Source organism: Lepidothrix coronata, unplaced genomic scaffold (genome assembly GCF_001604755.1).
Source record: "Lepidothrix coronata isolate B3197 unplaced genomic scaffold, Lepidothrix_coronata-1.0 Scaffold2, whole genome shotgun sequence".
In the NCBI taxonomy this organism is placed as follows: Eukaryota; Metazoa; Chordata; class Aves; order Passeriformes; family Pipridae; genus Lepidothrix; species Lepidothrix coronata.
In genome coordinates, this window is record NW_016690182.1 from 7,578,890 (window position 1) to 7,595,855 (window position 16,966).

The window sequence follows — 16,966 nt, forward strand, 5'->3', positions numbered from 1 at the left end:
CTAAGCAGAAGGCAGATGGGTGTCATCACAGTTTTCCACCATAAACAAAAGCGGCATTAATACCATATGAATGTTTCCCCCTTTCCATCCAAAGGGATAAACAGAGCATGGTTATTTTTGTCCTATCTCAAGACAGAAAAATCCCATGGAATTAAAAAAAATAAAATGGGAAATTTTATTTTATAAATGGACTGAAAAATACAACAATTCTCACTCCCTTTTGCAAATCTGATTGCTGTTACCTCATACTGTATTACATCTAAATTGTCCTTTCTTCCCAAAGCGAATGCCAGAAAACTTAAAAAAAAAAAAAGACACCACCAAAAACACCTACCCCAACCCCCCAAAACCATTGTGTCCATATGCTTTGCTCTCATCCAGCCTAGAAGAAAGGAACTTGTACAGACCCCCACTGGCATTGATAGAAAGAAAAAACAAAAAGCCAAAGAGAGTGACTGGAGCTGCATGTAAGCTCCGTACCACACTGCTCCACTTGCAAAGGGACCTTTACATCCAACCCTGAGCAACTCAGCGTTTCTCTATTTCAAAAACCACCACCAAATAAAACCAGGGTGAATACAGGAGCAGGAAATGCACATCCACTATGCACCTGGACAAGCAGAGCGAGCTCACCTTGGAGGAGACAATCCTGTTGTCGCAGAACTTCTGTGCCACACACGCCTCTGTTTCTGAAACAGGACGGTGCCCGACCACCACGGTGCGTGTACCGACCCGCTTCTCCTCCCCAGCACACTGTCAGGGCAACCAGGAAAGGGAGAAATTAGCTTTTAACTCGAAAAAATTAATTATCTGTGTTAATAGCTTCCAGTTTCTCAATGCACTCTGCTGTTCATTGGAAATAAGGCAGCTAGAAACAAAAAAAATCACTTCTATGCCCCACTCAAAGCACAAAGAAGAATACATAAGGTCATTTAGCAAAACCAAGACCATGCTGAGCCTGCAGCCCAACTCTGCTCAGCCATCAGCTCCCAGAACCCCAGCCTGTCACCAGGACAGGTCGCTATGCCAGACATCTGCTGCCAATTTTTCCTTCTTGAAGGAGAATATGTATCTTTATCAAGAATTTGAAGTCATAAGGAATATATTTTATCATCTACATACCTCTTCCTAGTTCTGACCTGAAAGTCCTTCAGCTTTGGGTTTATTCACCACACGTAGAATGATGGAAATTGCAGCCTCCTTTACACACATACTCGCCTGTCCAATCCTCAAGTCCATGCAAAATGTCTCACCACCACACTGGTACACATAGACTTTGGATTTAGCTTAGAAAAAGTCTACTTCTATTTAAAAGACAGATACTCATGGAGTGCCCTAGATCTGGCTCCACATCTCGGTTGTCCAAAGGGCTCATCACAGGCAGCTTGTCAAGCTGCAAACAAAACCCAGCTAGAGAAAAGGTGCTCTGAAAACAAACATGTTAAGACAGCAAAGCCTGGGACTAACTGCTGCTTGGGGAAAGTGTAAAAACCAAAAATTTAAACAACTAAAATAGGTGTACCTGGAGCAGCAACAACTGAATTGATCCTACCGCACCAGGAGCGGGATCTGCCCAAAGGAAGCAGCTTCCTTCCCCCTGCTCCCCACCCGTATCTGCAGCATCTTTAATTAAAGAAGTATTTTTACACTATGCCTAAACCTGGTTTGCTGTGCTGACTGCTCTTGCTACAGCCATCCTCAAACCTCCAGCAGCTGATGCTTAGAGCGGAAGATGGAAATTTCTCACAACCCTGCACCATATCCCTGCACCTCCCAACACAGATCCAGCAGCAGCCACCAGCACCCCCAGCAGCTCCCAAACACAGATAAGGCAGGTGCACACTCCCAGATAGGGAATGCCACCACTCTCCCAGCCTCATCACCACCGCCTGCAGCAGTGAACAGCACATCTTCCAAAAAATGTTCCCTGATGTATCTGCTGCGTTATGGAGGTGGGTCTCACCAACCTGCACCCCAGGAGCGAGAGGCAGAGCCATTCATCTGTGCCACTGCAGCACCAGGGAGTTGAGACAGACTGTCCCCAAGTGTGAAGTCCCCGTCGTGTCCCTGTGAAGGATCTGGAGCCAGGCGTGCCTGGCGAGCATCCCTCCAGCACAGGGAGGAAATGATAGCTTCCCCTGCCTGCACCATTGGCAGAGCAGGGGGGAAGGAGCAGGGGTGAGGATTTGCCAAACACACGTATTGGCATGGAAACCATAAAGTTCTGGTTAAAGCGCTACTGGAAAAATATACACGAGCATTTACTGACTATCCACAGTTAGCCATAGAAAGCATGGAGCACATGAAGCCCCAGAGCAGAGGAGAACCCAAACCCCAGATGTGGTGTGTTGGCTGACCAAGCCTCACCGAGTTAGCACCACTAACTCCTAGGTGGGCTTTCACCCTCATCTCCCTTCAGTTATTTATTGGAAGCATCTCTTACGAAGAATGACTGTAACCCCATGTTAACAGTAACACTGTAACTCCACAATGCATCCGAGCCCTGTGAGGTGGCAGGAGAGGGAGCAGTCATCATTCCTAGGTCTGCCCAGGCTCCCACCACTCACAGCATTTCATTTCCCACTCCCTCAACCACCCCACGGTGTCACACCATCCTACACCCCACGAGAAGCTGGAAGGCTTCACACCACATCTTTCTCTTCTCCACTTTCCACAAAGTGAAAACACACCACGATGACGCCTGAGGCGAGAGGTGTTGGCTCAGCACAGCAATTAAAAGCTCTCATTTTGACGAACCCACCTTGGACCTCTCGCTGGGTCGCTAATAGATTGCTACATCTTAATAACAGCTCTCAATGGAGACTTACAGGGAGATTTAGGGAATAACTGCCAGGCTTTGAGGAAAATTATAAAATATGCAGATTAGCAGAGAAAGGATTTAGATTACCTTTTCCAACCGCCTTTCATAAAAAATTTTAATTCTGATGGGAAAAAAAAAAAAGAAAATATTACTTGGATACAATTCAAACAGCTGTCTCGTTGCCTGGTGGGGTTCTATAAAGCCCAGAGTCCACAGCTCTGCAGTGAGCTGGTGTGGGCAAATGCCAGAGTTTCTCCTGCTGTTTAGAGCCAAGTCTGCCAAAAGGATTATTCAAGAAAATAAACAATTGCATTCCCCTCATATGCACTTTATCACCTCCCTCGGCCTGAGGCGTGGTGTTTGCATGAGTGCTGGGAGAACCAGAGCTATCTGTAGGGATTAGTAGCGTCAGACTGCTCACAACCTCGGGACAGTGCCAGGGGAAGCCACACTGCATCATCCCACCAAGGCTTGACAATGTGGGGATGTTGGTAGATGACCTCAGATCTGTCTGCTGTACCATGTCCCTGCGATCCAGAAGAGCTCCCAGCAGCTGGCAGACACACAGCAGCAGCCCAGGGGACACTGCAGACACCAGGAACTGAGAGGAAGGAGGGAAGGAGGTATTTTTGAGCAGAGTCACTATCCTGTCTGCATCATCGTGCGTCTCTCCTGCAATATTTCAAGCTTCAGTTCAGGGCTCCTGGTCCACTCCCCCAGTGCCTAACCAAGCCCATCAACGAGTCAATCTTTCAGCAGGGCATTCAAACCAGATTTCTCCTGAAGGAGCTCAGCTGGAAGACAACAGCCAAACACAAATCATAAGAGATAAAGATGAGGCTAGCAAGGCTGTTCTGCCAGGAACATCCTTCAAGTTGGCAGCTCACTTTCCATCTTCCTTCTCCCCCTTGGGCAGGACCAGGAGTCCAGCTGCAGTAATAAATAACCACATCATCATCACCAATGCAGGCACACTCTGCTGCACAGGCAAAGGGCTGCTGCTGGAGCACAGTCCTCCTCAGATCATGGAGAAATTCAGATACAGAACGTATTTCTGTTAAGTAATTTGATGCAACCCAACTTTCCCCTATTCTCACCTTTTATAAAGCTCATGTACTGCCAGGAGCAGCAGCTCTGAGAACAAGGCATTAAGGATAATGACTATTTTCTTATGCTGTCCAAATTTAAAAAGCCCATCTACATGCACCCGTACACCCATGGAAGGTCAGTAGAAGTTTGGCATTTCACTACAAACTTTTTTTGGGGGAAATAAGAACACATATGATTTGAAGGCATCAGACCAGGTCTAAAAATACCCATGGATGCAACTTGCAACTAATAAATAACCCAAAATCATCTGTGACTTGAAGCTGTTGGAGCATTACATAGAGACAACGGAATTACATCTGCAGCCCACAGCACTCCCCAAATTCTTCACCTCAGTTTGGCAACCCTTTGTGCCTCTTTCCCCTCTCCATCTGTGCCCTTCTCCCACAGAGACATCCTGCTCCAGCACAACGGCTGTCCCCTGCCTCAGACAGAGGCTCCTCTTCACCCACTGTCCCCAGTTTCTACGAATCCATTACAACATCATGTACAGGACCTGGATGGCCCTTGATAAAAGTTGCAAACCTGGGTAAAAATTAGCAAGCCTGGATAAAAATTAATGGAGTTAGTCTGAGTTCAACAGGAGAGGTGAACCTCTCCTGCAGCCACTGCTGACAAGGAGCCACTCTGAGTGGACTATTTCTAGGGCAGTTGTAAAGCACAGTGTATAATTATATGCCCCATATGGAAAGCAAGTTGTGTGCTACCTGCTGACCCTGTTTCCAGAAAAAAAACACACAGTGGCAGAAGGAAAAAACCCACCAGCATTTGATTTACTAGAGTTTCAGAAAGCACCTAAACCAGAACTAACTAATAAAAAAACCACTGCTTTCATGTTTGCTGAAGATAGCTTCAAGCCACAAAGTAAACACAAATAACTCGTAGAAAACATATCTAATAAAAACCGCAAGCATTTAAAAAAAAAAGTCATCTGCTAAAACCAGAGATAATTATATGGTGTAAGTACAAAGTTCAAACATTCGAATGAAATCACAGCTTATATTAAATATATGCAAAAGAAAGATTAAATCACATTACTTGGCTTCAATCTCATGAATAGTTTAAAGTCTAATTTCTCCTATATTGTTCCATTTATCCAAAATGTAGTAGAGAAGACGACCTGATTTATAAAAAAAAAGCCTGCAAAAATAACACCATCTCCCAAAACAGCCTGTTCTAGCTCCTGTTTCATTTAGCCCCAAAAGAACAAAGAAAAACGCATGCACAATTTTAAAAAGCCTCCATAAATTTACCATAACCTCCCCAAAACATCCATCAGCCTTGGGCAGTCGTTCAGCACACCAACTCCACTGCCCAACTGATACATTTTTAATTGAAAATTTTTCTTGCCGATTTTTCTAAGACTCCCTGTTTTCAGTGATTTCTATGCAGGTAAAGGCGATCCTTTGAGAATACCCTTAATAATTTAGCAGTTCGGACTATGCTTACCCATGCTGACCCCATATTTAGGCAGATCTCCTGATTTAGAGAGAGAATTCCATCGACTGGGATCAACCCCACCGCTCTCCCTGAACCTGCAGGAAAGAGTCAATAACGTGCACAGACCTTGGAAAGGAAACAACCAACCAACATTGCATTTGAAACTCCAAGAGCTCATAGGTCCAAGAGAAAGGGCTGAAGGTGTGGGCTGCTTGAAACTCATCTCTCACTGGACAGGACTTTAGCTGCTCAACCCTAAGCAGAATAGGGAAGGCTGGTACCTTGGGAAAGCAGAAAGTTGAAACTTAAACCTGTATACCTTCTCCTATGCTGAAGCTGAAGCTTCTGCTGCTATTTCAACCAGAGACAAAACACAATCACCAAGGAGTGACTGCTGTGATAAGCTGGGTTCAGCCACGGTGAGGGGGCAGCAGGGGTAACCATGAGAGCCCCCAGACCAACAGAACAAACAACAGCAAAAGAGGAGTCATGAGAAAAGGACCAATACCTGGTGTTTTTTAAAATCACCATCAACATGTGATGAGGTTCAATACCCAGACCTTGCCCTCGGTCCCTGTTGGGGATGACAAAGCCGTAGATCATGTGCTCTAGCAGAACATCATTGACCCAGATCACACCATCCTTAATGCAAGTTCAAGTACATCCAAGAAAGGGGCCCCAACAAGAGCCTGTTCCCATGTCCTCTGTGCCCCAAGATTGTTCTGCCTGACCATGTGGGCTTGTAAGAAGGTCACTTTCATCAAGGACAATGGGCTGGGGAACAGCAGAGCCAAACTAGGCTGCACTTCCTGGAAATGCTGACTTAGCCAACAGAGCCACTGATAAAACTAGAGAGAGACATGGCAGGGTGGGGAGAACGGGAAAGAGCTACTTGAAAGGTTTAATAAGGGTGGAGAGAGGAAATACAAGAGTTTTTTTTCCACAGATACTAAATTTACAGGAGAGCCCAGCCCCATCCTGGACTTGAGGAGCACTGTGCCCAGGGGTGACAGCTGAAAAGACCTTTTTTGGCACAGGTTTTGTTTTTTTTTTTTCCTTCTGGAAGAAGTCTACCCCCAAACCACACAGTACTGCATCTTCCCATCAAACATGCCACAATGTCTGTAATCACAGCTTCTGTTCAGCAGCACTTTGCACAAAGTCAGGTTCACATATGATGTAGAAAGTCAAACCCAGACAGTATTGATTGGGCCAATATTACTTCAGTGCTGCTGTTGTGTGGAAAATCTGTTGCTCCTGTTCAAACATAACCACCGACCTTTGGAAGTTTTCAGTATCTCAATTCTTTTTTTCTCTACCCTGTTGGCAGCCAGGGTTATGAAACCATTGCTCATCTTGAAATACAGGCAGCAGATCTTTATTTTTGGCAGTCCAAAAGAAAAGTTCGACCAGCATGCTGCCAGCATATAAAATTCAGGCTCATAGGAACACTTCAGGCTCGAGAATAGAAAAAAGGACTTTGAATAAGAGCCAAATGTTTTGCAGAGGTCACAAAGCAAATACAACGAGGTCTTCCTGTCTTCAAAACTCTTCCTCCCTCCTTTCCCCAGCTCAAGCTGTGCACATATGTCTGTTCATCGGCAGCTATTTTAGCAAGGCAGCAAGCTCTCCAGAGCAGTGATTTGCCCTGGCAAAAATTAAAATAAGAGCAAAGTGGAAAAAACCCTCCAAGTTTGCAATTGTCAGTGCTTGCATCACCCTGCAGAGCTATAATTTGTTGGTTTTCCTGTTGTTTTCTGGTCCTGAAAAGCCTGAGCTCTTCAGTTATGGAAACAAAAAAAACCCTAAATGCTATGTTATGCATCCCCGCTCGGCCAGACATTACTCTGACCTCTGCCACCTACAAACATTTTGCCCCTTTTTAAGTTTTCCCAGCATTTCAAAGCCAGGCTGCCAGCTGACTGGCAAGGAGCCCATTTCCCAGAGCAGTTTCCTCCCTTTCCCCTGGGAAGCAAGCCTGCTTGGCTGTCCACACTCTGGGGACAGAGCTGCACACCCCCCTACCAGGGTGTACCTCACCACAGCATCCCAGAAGCATGGGCTGGTACACAGGCCTGCCCAGCCACATCCCCTCAGACCAAGCTTTGCCCCAGGGAGGCTGTCCTATCTCCCACACAACAGCCACCAGCAGGGATGGGAGGGCAGGTCCAGGCTGCAGGGGCCCACCAAGTTCTGCACCAGCACCATGGGGTGCTCTCAGTCCCTGCAATGGGTACCCAAGGTCCCAGCCCCCCATACCATGCTCCTCACACTGATTCAGATTAAGTTTTTCAACTCCAAAAATGTAAAAGCCATGGTTTTCTAATCCTCCCCTTGCTGTACTACAGAGAAATGTTTCCACAGAAGCAGCAGGAGATAAAAGGGAAAAGAGAGGGATAAATCAACACCTTCACCCCTTGCTCCACAGCCAAAACCAGCTCCATATGCTCCAGACCCCACTGGAAATATTTTCATCTCCAGATACTACAGTGACCAATAGATTCATTCTTGGGGCTGCAGGCACAATTGTACCAGGATACGGGATCACTGCAATCCACCCAGTCAGGAGAGAAATCCTCAACATGTTGCCTAGAACTGTTTATCTTCAGGAAATCCTTTGGCTCGTGTTCCTGCTGGGCTGGGTAAGGCAGCTGCAGAGCAGCTCCTGCGGAGCACAGGCTGCCCAAGCAATGCCAGCAGCACAGCAGCCTGGATCGGCAGCAGGAGGGAAATCTGCTTATCCACAGGGACGTGGAGCTGAGGTTTGAGTTAGCCCTAGCATGTTGGCCTTGGAGCTCAAGGGGTTTCAGTGTGGCCAATTGCAGCACCACCAGCTGCAGAAGCGAGCCCATCCTGTGCCGAGAACAAGACATGCCAGGAAATGCCTCAGCCATCTCCATCCCATCCTATCAGAGGCTATCCCTAGCCAAGCACTGGGACAAGCACGTTCATACTCTCACAGTTATCAAGACAAGCTCCTTCACCCAAGGTTTCCTCTGTCTGTGTCACTGCTTCCCACTCCACACTTACCGGAATGGGACTTGTCGAGTGGGAAGTCCCACTTCCATCCATTCAACTGCACTGAAACACACCACCCCATGGAAATTATGTACTCCACAATATTAATTTGGCTGACACAAGGACAACAGCCCTCTGGGCATCTCAGCTAATTTTACTGCGCATCCTCCCTGAGCAAACAATATAAGAAAAGGTGAGCTGGAAGGAAGGAAGAAAAAACAAAAAGAACAAAAACCTCCCACAACTCAGAGTGAACAAAAGTGGCATGCAAAACACCACCCAAAGCAAACAAAAAAATATATTAACTGCATTTTATGCTTGGTTTTGCAGCCCCCCCAGTGCAGTCTGAGTCCCTACAGACAGCAACTGCTTGGCTCAGTGCAAATGCTGGGGAGGAATTACACAGAAATTATAATAAAAGATGGCAAGGCTGCTCACAAAGTGGATTTTTTCCCCTGCATTTAATTTCCCGGCAGTGAGTTTGGTTTTTTTTTTATTTTTTTCCCCTCTTAAGCCAATTGAGACTCCAGTGACAGAGCACAGCGTCGCTGCAGTCAAGCAGTATTTAATTTGTATTACTGCTGAAGAGATCTTGGATCGCAATGCCAAAGAAGCGCTTCAAATTGTCTAGTCTTGCCTGTTGCACATCTTACTCAGCTTTTCTAGGTCCTTTACAGTACAAGAAAAATAGGATCCCTCTGTTTTGCAAATCAGTGTGTTTGCCACAGTACTGCAAACAAATTACATCTACCAAGTGGCTGATGCCTCTGTTTCTCACTCTAATAGTCTTATAAAATCTTGTTAAGGCGTACAGCACACTTTAAGACATGCAAGATGTAAAGACCCTTCAGAAATACACCGCAAGAAATTACCAAGGTCTCCACATACTGCCCTACAAAAGCAAAGCTGGGGTCCTTTCACATATAGATCCCGCAAAATTCAGCTGAAAACAGAGCAAAAAGCCAACAGCAAAGCATTACTCAGCCAAGGCCACAAAGGAGGTTAACAAGAATCGTGTTCAAGTCGTGAAAATAAATTATGAGCCTTGCTCTCAAAATACCCAGCTAGGACAGCCTCACAGGGGCTTACCCTTCCTTCTGCTGCAGGAGGAAAACAAAAAGCTCTTTACAAACAGCCAGATCAAAAATAAGTGCATTAAGCTTTCATTAAGCAGAACAGGACAAATGTCTCTGAACTACAAGCACTATCAATTAGGGCTGGATGTTCAGAGCAAGTATGCTTTTAGACTAAAAGGTCTCCAGTTGGAATTCCATCCCAAAAAATGTAAGTGAGGTTTTGGGAAAAAAAAAAAAAATCACTGGAGTCAGCAAGATGCAACAGGTGCCCACAAGAACGGACAATCTGTGAATCACGTGTGCAAGGGATTGCATAAGGAGCTAAACATTTTACAGAGTATTGGTTCTGATCAGCACCCGTGGCAGCAGGCACTCCTATGAGAACACAAAAAAGCATGGAGGGGAGGAGAAGCAAAACCTAGGACTGCTTCCTTCCCATCAGTGAGCCTCCAGCTCCTATCCCCACCCCACTGCCCCGTGTACAGCTCAATATCCAAATGTACTTTGCAGTCACCAAAGTGGTGCCTTGTGCCAACCGCTGGCCTGCAGCTCCCTGGGTTTTGGCCAAGCCCAAGAAAGAGCCCATAAGCAAAAATAAATGTATATACTTAATGCATCTATAATATATTGCACATATGCATATTTGATGTGCATATATTGCATGCATGTATATTTAATGCATATATATATATATATATATATATACACACTGAAGTCACTGCAGCCTCTGGGCAAAACAGGCTTTTCCTGACCCAGCAGCCGTGCTGCTGCCAGGCAAGAATCAGGTAAGGGCAGAGGCCGGAGGAGACCTTTTAAAACAGTTTTACTGTTTCCCCAGGCTACAAGTCAGCAAACCAAGCTTTAAACTAGCCTGCCACTTACTGCCATCCCCTGCAGCGCAGAGGCAGCACCAGCATCACCCTCCTACCACGGAAGGGTGATGGCAATCCATGTAAAAGCTCCATGCACAAGTCTTGGAGTCAAGTTTGCAAAAAAGCCAAAATACTAACTGCCCAAATCAAATGTTAACCAATTAAGGCAAGCATAGTGAACAAGTCATTGGTGTGAGGTTGGACAAATCAAAGCAATTCAGCAAAGTGCAGCATGATGGTTACACTCAAAGCAGTTGGGGCTGCCTGGTGGTGGTGGAGACAGCCTATGAAGAGAGTACAAGGAGTCACGGGAGAGAAAAATTATGGGAAAGAGACACAATAATTTTAAAATAATAATAATGGCTTACAGTCATCAGCGACATGAGCATTTCCAATGAGTAGGACACACTTTCTGACTGGTACAGTATCCCTAAAGGCAGGACAGGGGGTAGCACAGCCCACTTCACAGTGTCCTTCATACTGTGCCCACTGCTAACAACAACCCAGCAGTGTGAGGCTCCTAAGTAACACAATTAATCACAACTGGGCAAAAAACCAGTCACAGTCCAGCACACCAAGCTGCAGGGCACCAGCCCTGCCTGCAGCCCAGCATCTACACGGTCCCCACAAGCTGGAGAAAACTGCAAATCTCCAGGCAAAACCCAGAAAACACTGGAAAGAAACAAACCCTGAACCTCAATATTGCTCGATAATTAAAGTAGGGGAAAAAAAATATTGTCTACTTGCAAGAGCTGAGGTAACTGCCAGGGCAGAGCTGTAGGAGACGCATGCCAGGTTCTCCTGGCTCCCATGCAGCATCACCTTCAAACCCAGGTCTGGATGCAGGTCCACTGGCTGGGAGGGCACAGGCAGGAAAAGTCCACAACACCCTGCTTATTGCACTGGCAAAACCTGCTTGAGAAAAACCAGCCCGCCTTTCCCAACACCAGACCTCAGCAAGCACAGAATTATTTCTGAGATGAGCAGTGAGAAGGAGATTTCAGTCTAAATGCAGAAGTAAAGCATTTTCTAAGATCACCTCAGGATAGCCTGTCCTGGCACAGGGCAAGAGCTGCTGCCCTCTCCCCTTGGCAGGGCTCAGCAGGGGACACTCTTGGGTAGAAGGCCACTGGAGGGACTGGCTGAGCAGGAAAACCTCCCCACTGCCATCCAGCCTCAGCACCCACCTCCTACACACAACTAAATACAGGAAACTCCCTTGAAAAATCCCCTTTTCAGAGAAAGGTAAATGGGTTAACAGCACACTCAGTCCAAGTTCTTGGAAAACTCCCCCTGCCCAGGCACCCCAGCCAGGCTGGGCAGCCCGGTGGCTCCCTTACCCCTGCGATCTCCAGTGGGAAGATCTCAGCCAAAGGGATGTTCCCCCACTTGGCCACCCTGGCATTTTCTCAGCAAGGATAGCAGGTTCAAGTCTCCCAAGGGGACACAGAGTCCCCCACCTCAAGGAATTAGCAGCCAAAGGCTATTTTTCTGCTGCACACCTCGGATAAGAGACACAAGCACGGTGCCATGGGAGGAAGATGCTCACAGGAACCCAGCCTGCATTGCTAAAAACGTGATCACTGGCAGACAACAACTAATTTGGGTGGGAAGGTCTGTAAGTCAGAACTTACAGACCCCACAAATACTCTCCACCAGCTTTGCCTTTAACTAACGTAAAAAAAAAATAAATCTCTCCACTAGAGAGGGACAGTTACAGCCAGAAAACAGCAGTTTTAATCAGAAAGGAAGTGCATAAACTAAAGGCAACAGGATGAAATTAAAGGCAAGGCTGAAAAGCTTGCTATTAATAGACAGCCTGTTAGGTTTTACAACTTTTATTGTTAAAATTAAATTGCCATGCCTTCAGCTGCAACTCCAGTCAGCTCAGCTCTGAACCTTCCCTGCACAGCCCAGACAATCATCATTATTCTCAGCAAAATACCAACTGGGGACAAAAATGGTGTTGAGTGAAGAATAAAATACAGGTCAGACACGTTATTCTCCACAAAAAAGTTTCTGCACACCACAGGTTTAATTGGCAGCACCATTTATCATTAATGTTTGACCGGTGCTTTCCAGTCCCTCCTTACAGCGTTTTCTAACTTCTCCAACCTTCATCTGCACACATGAATGTTTCCATGCAGCTGTTTATCCCAGGGTAAGTTTTTTGTTTGATTTTTCTTTATTTTTAGCCAAATGGTTGAGCTATTTCTGGGAATAAGGTTATAGTTAGGAGACATTAAAGAGGAAACAGTTACAAGAATCGAAGAAACTCCTGTGTCCTCACATTCCACGGAAGTTGAGAAACTCCTGCATCCCCATTTTCCAGGGGAGGGGCATCAATAAAGGATTGCATCCCTGGGAAAAAGTCTTTTGCAGCTATTTGAGCTTGTCTTCTTTGTCATCAAGCATAGGCTGCCCTGTGGTTGCTATAGGGAAACTGGCCCCAAGTGCATGAAACGCTGTTATCATGTTAAATACACCTTACAAAATAAATTCCAGCAACTTTCATGAAAAATTCAAGTCACTCCGTTAAAATTCACTCTTTTGAAGTGTGGGATTTCTCCAAGCAGAACTGCCACGTGGTGTCACAGAAACACCCCAGTCCCAACCTTTGCTGCTTGCAGGTTTTTGTCACATTAATGAAAGCAAAACACTTCTTGCAGAAGTTGTCAGTCAGGTACAAGGTATCTGACATGCAGCCTTACTCACAAGCTGTTAACATGACTTGATTTAGGGGAAAAAAGACAATTCTCAAGGCCACCAACTCCTGCCTATGGTCTTCTTTGTTATTAGAGTAAGAACTGCAATCACACATTAATGTTTGATTCACACTGTCTTAAAAAAAAAAAGCAAATGTGAAAGAAAATCACAGATGTGCTCCATGTCCCAAAATAGACGTTATTACATATTTGCTGCAAAAACTATAGACATCCTCCACCTCAGACTCAGACATCTCCCACAAGTCATACTCCAGCATCCCCCCGAGCTGGGCAGGGGCCAGGTGAGCAGCAACCACCAGTGGTCAGCTCCCACACTGCCCAGTGCGCCCCAGGAGCTCTCTCCACCCACCCCTGCCCCTTCTCACCTGTTTCTCATCGCCAATGGGGAATTTATTTCCCCTCTAAAAAATGACTTTGGTCAATTCCCATTTTCTGTCATTTGAATAGGTCTCAGTGGGGGTATTTTCCTGCAGGGCACCAGTTAGGACCTGCCCCACAGGGTCCCATAAACAACCTGGGGGTAACCCCGAGGTTGGCAGCTGCAGATTCTAGAAGACCAGCAAGGGAACATCACTCCAACTTACAAGGCAAAGGCACAGAGTCACAATGTGGGTCCAGCCCAGGGACAAGCACTGCATGACCATCTAAGATGCACCTTCTTTCCACAACATCAAGCAAACATTCTTGAGAACCTGCAGCTCACAACAAGCCCAGCACTTGCTAAACACCAGGGATTTACCAGGGTACAGGCTGCAAAGAGGATCAGGCCCCAAGGTATTAATTAAAAGGGAATAACACAACTAAGGTCCTGTTGTTGGGCACTGCACAAACACACAAACAGAAGAATTTTGCTCCCAATTACAGACTGTTTGTTGTTTTCTTAATTATCCTGGGTTCTGAACAGAATAGGAAAATACCAGAGCAAGGAACTGCACTGACTGCAGAGGCAAGAGATCCAGAATGGAGTGCAAATATCAGTCCATGAGCTCAGCCAGCACCAGGTACCCCAAGAGGAGAGAGAACACCTTGGGGTCTTTCCCTGCCTCCTGCAGCCTTCCTGCACTGTGAGCAGGGTGACAGCTCCCAAGGCTCGTTTCCAGACCAGCCCTTAATAAAAGCAAATGGAGGGGAAAACTGATATAATGAGGGCACGAGTAACTTCTCTTTCTGCATTTCTCATTTAGTTCTTACAACAACCCGAACCAGCCCCGACCCCGCAGCACTGGCAGAGCTGTGGTGCAGAGCTGTGGCCTGCAGGTACAGCTGTCTGCACGCTTTGGAAGAATCCAGCAAGAGTAATATATGAGAAAAAGCACCTTGTCTTTGATGCACAGCACAGGGACCAGCACTTCCCAGCGAAGTGGAAGTGGACAGAGCTCACCCCAGTCCTGTGAGGAGCCCAGCACAGCAGACTGACCCAAACCCTCCCCAACACACTTCCCCACTCTACTCCTGCAGCCTCCCCGTAACAGCTGTACAAGCAGCATGAATCTAAAAATAAGACTCCAGTGCTAGAATCCGTTTCCAAAAAAGAATTAAAGTTGTATTTCAAGTTGACAGTATCTCCTAAAAGTGGATTAACCATGGCGATTCAATCCCACCTCCCCGCAGCGATCCCAGCCCCACTATTCTTTTGGCAGGGATTATTTCAGTGGTGCAAACTGAAGTTAAGAATCCAATTTGTTTCTGTAGAGCATCAGTCTGTACCCCTGGGTAGCAAAGCAGACCCACACACACACCACTCTACCCTTCTTGCTCTTTTTACCACCCCATGTCATACCCAGTCCAGGATAAGAGTTTATAGGAGGGAGAAACAGAGCCACAAACAATCATGTTGATAGGGCAAGGCACATCCATCGTGCCTAAACTGTGAAATACAGCTGAAAACAGGATTTTTAATATCTGTTGGTATTTATGAGCCTCTGGCAGAGACCACATAGAGAAGAGGTTACAACATTTGCCTGAATAGCCCTATGGGATCCTAAGTGTCAGAAAATCTGCAGCCTTCAGTAACTGCAGTGAATTTTCTGCAATGAAGACAAGCATCTCTTGAAGCCCAGTGATACCCACCCAGGACCGAGGGCAAGACAGCAGCTTGGGACAGCCCCATGGAGATTGCCATGGGTTGTCCCCTCCTCCCATGGAGCAGGAGAGAGGGGACCAATCCAAACCTCCCAGGGCACCCTGCAGGGCTGGGGACAGGGTAGAGCTGCAGCAGCATAGCAGGAGCTGCTCCATCAGCCAAAGGCTGATATGGCCACTTACCCCAGCTTGATAACAAACATCTCGCTGCTACTCAAACGCTGCTTACTAAGCCAAGAGGTGGAAAAAGTGTTTAAAACCCCTCACCAACACTGCAGATGCCCTGCCATCCTATTCTGGTCTCCAAGCAGAGCTGTTCCTCTAGCCAGAAAATTACCTCTAACCTTCCAAACAGGTGCCGCAACAGTTCAGCCCTGCACAGAGCATTTAGAAATACCTGGGTTCAGTGTTCAGGACTGTTTTTCCTCTGCCCCAAAAGACAGCACACCCCAGCAGTGATGCACATCCACTCCCCACAGCAAGGGACTGCGAGAGGTGGCACAGAGGCTGTGTGGGGGCCCCCAAGCAGCACAGGAGTCATACAATGAGGGGCCCCTGGGCAACAGAGGGGGTCACATCTCACACATAAGGAGGGTACTGGATCCAGAGCCTAGTCAGGCACCTCTGTGGGTACCTGCTCAGGGGAAGCAGCCACCTAAAAAAGCTTTTCTCTGAACTCAGTGGAGATGCTTCAAACCCCAAAGGCCTTCCAACAGGACTGAGAAAAAGCCTCCCACAAGGGTGGGGCAGGAAGCACATAACACAGAGCAGAGATAAATTCAGTCATCAAAGCCAGAAAAGCAAGGCACTGAGTTCAGATCAGATATATTTGACCCCGAGGTTGCAAAACAATGGTTGTGGTTGGTTCTCCACAGGGCTAACCCAGAGCCTGCAACAGAAACACAATCTACAAATGGGAAAATCAACCAGTTTTCCCCCCCATGAGCACTGCAGAGCTACCTCCAGACTTAAAAAGATTTAGCGTCCCTTGTCCTGCAAATCTGGAAAATCTGGCACACGTAGCAGCTCGCTCAAAACCAAAAGTGAATATGAGAGTACATCTCCCAGCGGCTCTGGCCTTATGGGCAATTACGGGCAGAGCCCATTATTCCGGCAGGTAACCGGGTGGTGTCTCAGGAACCAGCTCCGGAGCCTCTCAGGGCGTTTGAGCTGTGCTAACACCACACACCGCTGCCTGCTGCTTGAACTCCAGGAACTTTGCTAACTACGCACTGCGCAATCAATGACACTGCTGAGTAAACAGCGGCGCCTGAAATGATGTTAAAACACTGCTTTTGCCACATTTGCTGTGGAAGAGGAAAAAATGAGTAATTACAGCATTCAGGCCAAGCAATGAGGTCACTGTGAAATCTTCAAGTAGCTTATGTGGCATCGGGAAAGGTTCGGGATGGATTTGGGGGGCAGGAAGCGGGTGGAGCAGCGGCGGGGGCAGCACACCCCGCATCCCGCCCGGGGAAGAACCACGCGGTTTGCGGTGCGCGCTGCCAGGGCGGGGAAGTCCCCTCCGCTGGGTTTCGGGGGGTAAAAAAACAAGGTTTGGGCTCTAGCAGCAAAGGCAACTTCTGGAGGGCTCGCAGGGACGGACAGACGGAAGAAAGGGAAGCGGGCCGGGGCCCCGCGGCGCGGGCGGACCGCGCCGGGAGTGGGATGCGCCGCTCACCTCTCCCGGAAAAACAAACCCAACACAAGGCGAAAAATAATAACAATGAACTTTGCTCCCGCCCGCCACCCCGGCCCCGCACTCACCAGGCGGCTAAGGCTGCGGCGGAGCATCGCGGCGGCGCCCGGCCCCGCCGCGCTCAC

The 16,966-nt window shown here is 47.3% G+C and overlaps 1 protein-coding gene across 5 annotated transcripts in view; it reads right to left on the reverse strand.

The window, feature by feature from the left end:
- The window catches only part of ATP11C (ATPase phospholipid transporting 11C), a 55,309-nt gene extending 38,343 nt beyond the window's left edge, over positions 1-16,966 (reverse strand). For 4 of the 5 annotated variants that reach the window (XM_017817800.1, XM_017817811.1, XM_017817820.1 and 1 more), the window contains exons 1-2: positions 16,910-16,966; positions 634-753 (exon numbers count right to left, since the gene is read on the reverse strand). In XM_017817800.1, the coding sequence (XP_017673289.1) occupies positions 634-753; positions 16,910-16,936 (147 nt within the window). In that variant the 5' untranslated portion in view covers positions 16,937-16,966. Of the gene's footprint in view, positions 1-633; positions 754-5,377; positions 5,493-16,909 lie in introns of those variants that run through there. The other variant, XM_017817809.1, reaches the window with a different exon arrangement.